Source organism: Coptis chinensis, chromosome 8 (assembly GCF_015680905.1).
Source record: "Coptis chinensis isolate HL-2020 chromosome 8, ASM1568090v1, whole genome shotgun sequence".
NCBI classification, from domain to species: domain Eukaryota; kingdom Viridiplantae; phylum Streptophyta; class Magnoliopsida; order Ranunculales; family Ranunculaceae; genus Coptis; species Coptis chinensis.
In genome coordinates, this window is record NC_141463.1 from 92,164,274 (window position 1) to 92,171,255 (window position 6,982).

At 35.7% G+C, this 6,982-nt stretch overlaps 1 protein-coding gene across 1 annotated transcript; it reads right to left on the reverse strand.

Annotated features, from left to right (window-relative positions):
* Positions 1–2,251: 2,251 nt before the first annotated feature.
* LOC147484409 (cytochrome P450 CYP82D47-like) lies at positions 2,252–4,447 on the reverse strand. The gene is made up of 2 exons (XM_086580001.1): positions 3,400–4,447; positions 2,252–3,081 (listed from the first exon to the last, which is right to left on the reverse strand). Exons 1-2 carry the CDS (start codon positions 4,345–4,347, stop codon positions 2,458–2,460), a joined length of 1,572 nt encoding a protein of 523 aa, XP_086436127.1. The 5' UTR covers positions 4,348–4,447; the 3' UTR covers positions 2,252–2,457.
* Between the last annotated feature and the right edge of the window lie 2,535 nt (positions 4,448–6,982).

Genomic DNA, 6,982 nt, shown 5'->3' on the forward strand with positions numbered 1-6,982 from the left:
TACCAGATGTATTCATGAAATGTAGTAACAACCTTTACATTGAACAACAGTAACAAATTTTTATACCATCTAAATCTCTGCAAATGTCAAATTACATAAGGAGAAGATTTGAACTTTAATAGGAAATTATACATATTCATATTGGCGCGCTGGAAGCAAACATATGATGGGGATGGTTCCAACCAATGCCCAAGCTAGGTTCTATTCCATTGGGGGATATTCTTAGACACCACAACACAACACTGCATTGTGGATCCAAATCACGTCGCCACTACACAAAATCACAATCATATTGAGAACAATAATGAACCTCAAACTACCCAAATAAAAGTGCATTCATACATTAGCATGTGAGATTGCAAGAATATAGGGAAAACTGTGAATTGCAGCGTCTATTGTGTATGAAATATTGGTCCAAAATGCCTACCCCTGTCCAGCAGGTCCTCTTCCATAGAATTTATCACAGACAGCAAAATAAGGGCCTTTGATTCACCTTTTTTCTTTTTGTTGGAAATTGATTGCTTAAGAAGGTAATGAAGTTTGATTTGTCATGGATAAGGTACGGTGGACGTCCGTAATCAAATCAGTGGTTGTACCCTATTACCAATATTTTTATATTACGAAGAACTAATTTAAAATACTATCAATATAAAATTGGCTCTGATGGTTGTAAGCAAATTTAATTAGAAAACATGTGAATATCAAAGAAAAAAAAAGAAAACAAAAATGGTACGATGGAAAATATGGAAATGCAATTCACGGATTCAAAGAAAATGGCCAGCATGTCTTACACATAGAAACAACACTCACCAAATTACTGCAAGAGAGGGATTTTTCAAACCCCCGTACCAACAACAACCTTTGCGACTGACTTCATCACACAAACTGATAACTACCAAATGTTTAAGTAAGGCGTTTTCAATAATCATTTATTCAAGAGGAAAGATAAATCAAACTCTATTAAAAGAAAAATTTGGATATAGCACAAAGAAACCGAAAAAACTCGGTATAAGAAATTTAAAATAGTTACCTCTGGTGGAGATTCTTTCTAAGTTTCACGGTGAAGCTCTAGAAAGAGAAGTCACTAAAGTGCCAATGAAGATAATATGATGGATCCTTTCTTCCAAGATAGCTCGTTCATTTTCCTTTTAAGGCTATTAATGAGGCAAATGTTTGGAGCATGACTAATTGGCTATTCGGATGCAAACCGTTTTTTTTTCATTATTACTGAAGAGTGCCGATTCAATGGCCATTCAATACGTACAGTGAAAGATCAAAAGTGTATCCGCCCATAGAGACCTCATGTTTTAAACGCTATTTGTCATTTATACTTTTACTAAAGCCGTCGTCTAAAGCCCAATTTTTGCATAGTTTTACGTTATAATTTGACTAAATTGGAAGTATCATTAATTGGAGAGTTTTTTTTGGGTACATTTTTTTTTTTGTTTGTTTAAGTGGCTAGGGAAAATTTTAAACAAATTGGATAAAACGGAAATGAGCCAAATAGGAAAGATGGCATCTAATGTCTAATTAAAACCAATAAATTCGTTAACCCAAATATGTAAGATGGCATCCAAACTATAATTATAATCAAAATTCATTTACTTTACCTCTATCGAAACGTTTGATTATTAAATGTGTATTAAATCCTATTTAAAGCTCAAAAAAGATATATGCAAATCCCTACGCACAGCTAACTCAGATCCCCACGCGATCTCGACCACTCTTTGTCTATTCATTTTGTTTTATTATAATATATATATATATATATATATATATATTGTTGTTGTAAGATTATTGGTGAGATCTCGTAGCAAGGTTATTTGTTGTTGTGTTCTTCCGTTGTGGATCTTATTAATTAATTCCTGTACGTCCAACTTGTAAGCCTAGCATAAAATGGTCAATAAAACTAAATAAACCAGCTGAATGATTTATAAAAGTATGATAAATATAATTAAAGTTTTGCCTCTTTCACTTTTAGTCAACTTTCAGTCCTCTTATTATACTAAATGTATTTTTGTCTAAAATTAACATGGCGAGAAAGCTTATGGAGCTCTAGAGCTCTACTAGACCCCTCTTCATCACCAATATAGAAAATCCTCACAGGACTTACTATATATTTGATTAGGTTGTTCTATAGCCCCTTTGTTTTAACTATTATATAATGCTATCACTCTGGTAGTCTGGTGGTAACATTCAATTCTTTGATGATTATTAATAATATCCCTACTTGCGTAAAAACAAAAGTAGGTAGCAAAACCTGACTTACACAAACTTATATATAAATAGAGCACTTATAAGTACTAAAAAAGTAAACAAGCCTTAAGCTCGAACTTATTCCTAGAATCATTCTCATATCCCATCACAAAGCTGCACGTACTGTACATGTTTATGAACTTCTTCATGTGTGTCGAATTGCAAATTCGGCACATGATCCCAGGTTCATTTAAAGCAAAATTAATACAAATGAGAAGGGAGTCTTGGGGTGATTACAACTTGTAATGGAGTGGCTTTCATATTGGTTACCCCAACACCCGCCTCAGTCATGTCCACAGGTGCACCAGATGGAGTTTCAAATATGAATCCTTGCAACAAAGATGCAAGGGTCAAGGGGATAACTTGAAGAGCAAATGTGAGACCTGGGCATGATCTTCGACCAGACCCAAATGGAATGAGTTCGAAATGAGTACCCCTAACGTCCATATTTGTCCCTTCTGTCAGAAACCTTTCTGGCCAAAACTCAGAGGGTTTGGCCCATATAAGTGGATCACGTTGTATCTTGGAAATATTTGTAATTACTTGCGTGCCAGCTGGAACATGGTAACCGGCTATAGTGCAATCCTCTATGGCCTCATGTAGGAAGGACAATGGTACTGCTGGGTACAAGCGCAATGTCTCCTTAACAATGGCTTGGAGGTACACAAGGTTTTTTATATCCGTTTCTTCAACACGTTTATCTTTCCCCACTTGAACATCAATCTCATCTTGTGCCTTCTTCAAAACGTGCTTATTGTTAAGCAATAAAGAGAGTGCCCATGTTAGAGTTACCATAGTGGTATCCGATGCAGCAATGATCATAGTCTGCATCACAAGGGAGAGTGGTGAGTAGAAAAACAAGACACGTACGAGTCTAGTTTCCTCATAGAAGTTCATTTACAACGACTCAAAAGAGGACTAAAATATCAGAATGGGCGTACTTCAATCATTTGTCATACTATCAAAATGGGCGTAAATATCTATGATTTGTATTACCAATAAACTAAATATCTATGATGGCCGGATCTATCAAAACAAATCAGAATTTCACTCACCTAATATAGCAGTATTCGAAAATGTCAAATTACCAATCTATCAATATTATTAGTCTTTAATTGTGGGCAAGTATAACCATTAGCATACCAGACAAGTACCCTTGGTAACAACATCAGCCTCGTGACCAAATAGCTTTTCATCGTCAAGCAGTGCCAACATCACATCCATGAAGTCTCTCTCCACCTTTGTCTTACGATTCAACTTATCTTGTTTATGTTCCTTCAACCATCTCCCCATTATACTGTCCATTACTTTAAAAACTCTTCTCATAGCTTTTTCATGTCCTTGAAAGTCCAACCATCTGAGAAATGGAACTGCATCAGCTAGCATAAACACCCCGAATAATCTGAACATCTCTCTATTCACCCATTGTAACTGTCTTGCCTCACCATCATCCAACTCAGCACTAGCGCCGAAGTATCGCTTTCCAGCAACCAACCTCGCAGTCACATTCAGTACCAAGTCACCGAACCATCCTTTCATATCCATCAAAAGTGGTGTTTTGCCGTTGTTACTATTCGTTGTCCATGCTTGGTACAATTCTTTAGTACAAGTGCTAACCTCCGAGATTCTAACATGTTTTAACAACTCAAGCCGATGGACTGAAAGAAGCTCAACCATTACTATTTTGCGTACTTCACGCCAATATGATCCGTAAGGACCCAGACCAAACATCCCATAATTATAGCCCATGATCTCCACAGCAACGGAGCTTGGGCGACTGGCAAGGACCCTGTCATTAGTAGTAAAACACTCCTTGGCTACCTCCCAGTTACTCACCACAAGAGCTTTTCTATAACCAAGTCGAACACCGAAAATTGGTCCATACTTGTCAGCCATGGAGCCCAAAGTTATATGAAGTTTAGGTCCACTTAACATATACAAGTGACCGAGGAGCGGCCATGCACCAACTGGTTCAGGAGCGAACCTGGACTTGGCGCTTGTTCTTCTCTTCCATGACAGAAGAAAATAAAGGAAGAGTATTGGCAAGACACAACTAAAGATAGTTGCAAGATTTTGGTGAAAGGAATACATGGATTAGTTGTTTCAAGTGATGAATTTTTATCGCTAATTTATAAAAGAATGAACGTAGAAATAGTCAGGCACACTTCCGGACGGACTTGAATCCGTGACCCCGTCACCCCGTGACCCTGTCAGTGTTTTTGTCTTCATAGTACGAACTTAAAATCTTATCTTCTAATCCTACCTATATTGATATCCGTTTCTCCCAATATGATCACAGAAAGCCACATCAGCAATATTTTTAAAAAAGTCCCTACTTAAAAAATAATTACTATGTTGATTACCAAACTAGTCTTATTATTGGTGTGTTTAGCAAATTATAAAAAAATGTTTTGGTCTTTTATCATGTGTAGGAAAACAAAAACCAAATATACGCTCATATTTGAATTATACGTCGGGGTAATTAAGTAATTAACCACCGAAAACAGAAACAAAACCTCACCCTACTCCAAACTCTCTCAAAATATCAACATATCTCTAATCTCTCTCTCTATACAATTTCCATCAGACAGAAACCAATAAGAAAAGAGAGATATAATAGTAAGCCTGGCCATAGGACAGGCAGATTAGCTAGTTTGTAACTATGATTGTTCTTGCAACGACAAACGACTAAAAGGGTATCAAACTTTATTTTTTTTACAATATGGGGACTAAATTTTTTTTTCCTGACAGTTTGGGGACTGTTTGATTTTTGTAAAGCAAGAAGACTAAGAACAAATTACTTATTCCGTCAAATTTCTCACAAACTGTTTCCTAATTTGTATTAATTTTCAATTTTTTTCTTCCCAAAATAAAAAGCATGCTGACGTGGTGCAACTTTAAGTACGTGGCTTACAAAACACACGTACACACTTTCTTAAGTGATAACAAAGAGTCTTCCCCAAATTAGAGTTTCAGTGATTGAAAAAAAGAACCCTAGCAAAGTTATTCCAAAAAAAAAGAAACCTAGCTAGCTTGGAGTCCCAAAATTGGAACCCCTAAATGGTGGAGTGTGAGACAAAGTTGTTTCCTAGATAATATTGAAGTGAATTCCATTTATTTTGTTGAAGTTTGGTATATCGACGATTCTACTCTTACCAAGTGAATTCCATGCTTTTATCTCTTGATATGGTTTTCAGTTTTAGTTCTAAATATTGTTTTCAGTGTTGAACTACAACTCATTCATGTGTCTTTTTGGGTTTTGCTTGTAGTTTAATCAAGTATTGTATTTGCACCCGCCATCTATATATATCCAACCTTGATATATGTTATATGTTGGAGCATGGTATTGTTGGCGACATGTTTGAAATGTTTATGTTAGGCACTATAGAGTCGAACAGATCCAAATGAAAAATATGATGCTGTTGGCGACATACTTGCACCATATCAGCATGTCTTTTATTTTGAGATAAAAAAAATTGACAATTAATATGAATTAGGAAATGGCGTGTGAAAAATTTGACGGAATAAGTAATTATTTCCTCCATGGCAAAAATTAGAAATTAGGGGTCCCATATTGTCAACAAGGTGTAAAGTATGGTACCATTTTAGTTGTTTTTTGTTCTTTGTGGCAAAGTTATTTGTTGTTGTGTTCTTCCGTGGGTCTTGTCCATAAAACCAGCTGAATGATTGATATACATATGCTTCTCAAATTTTGAACCAAATAAAAAGAAAATCTTACAGCTAGAATTGTAAGATGCATGTGAGGTAGGGTCGATGCGGTGATGTTGACAGCATCACACTAGAGTTTTCTTTATCTTAAACCTATTCCGTCAAATTTCTCAAACATCGTTTCCTAATTCGTATTAATTTTCAATTTTTTTCTTCTAAAAATAGAAGGCATGCTGACGTAGTGCAACTTTCAGCACATGTCTTACAAAACACACACACGCACTTTCTCACGTGATAACAAAGAGTCTGCTTCCCTAAATTAGAGTTTCAGTGATTGAAAAAAAGAACCCTAGCAAAGTTATTCCAAAAAAAAGAAACCTAGCTAGCTTGGAGTCCCAAAATTGGAACCCCTAAATGGTGGAGTGCGAGACAAAGTTGTTTCCTAGATAATATTGAAGTGAATTCCATTTATTTTGTTGAAGTTTGGTATATCGACGATTCTACTCTTACCAAGTGAATTCCATGCTTTTATCTCTTGATATGGTTTTCAGTTTTAGTTCTAAATATTGTTTTCAGTGTTGAACTACAACTCATTCATGTGTCTTTTTGGGTTTTGCTTGTAGTTTAATCAAGTATTTTACACCCACCAACTATATCTAGCAACCTTGATATATGTTATATGTTGGAATATGCTATTGTTGGCGACATACGTTTGAAATGTTTTTGTTAGGCACTACAGAGCCGAACATATCCAAATGTAAAATTTAATGTACTGTTGGCGACATACTTGTACCACATCAGCATGCCTTTTATTTTGAGAAGAAAAAAATTGACAATTAATATGAATTAGGAAATGGCGTGTGAGAAATTCGACGGAATAGGTAATTAGTTCCTCCATTGCAAAAATTAGACATTAGTGGTCCCATATTGTCAAAAAGGTGTAAAGTATGGTCCCTTTTTAGTCGTTTTTCGTTCTTTGTCACAAAGTTATTTGTTGTTGTGTTCTTCCGTTGTGGGTCTTAATTTGTGTTCGGCCATAAAACTAGCTGAATGATTG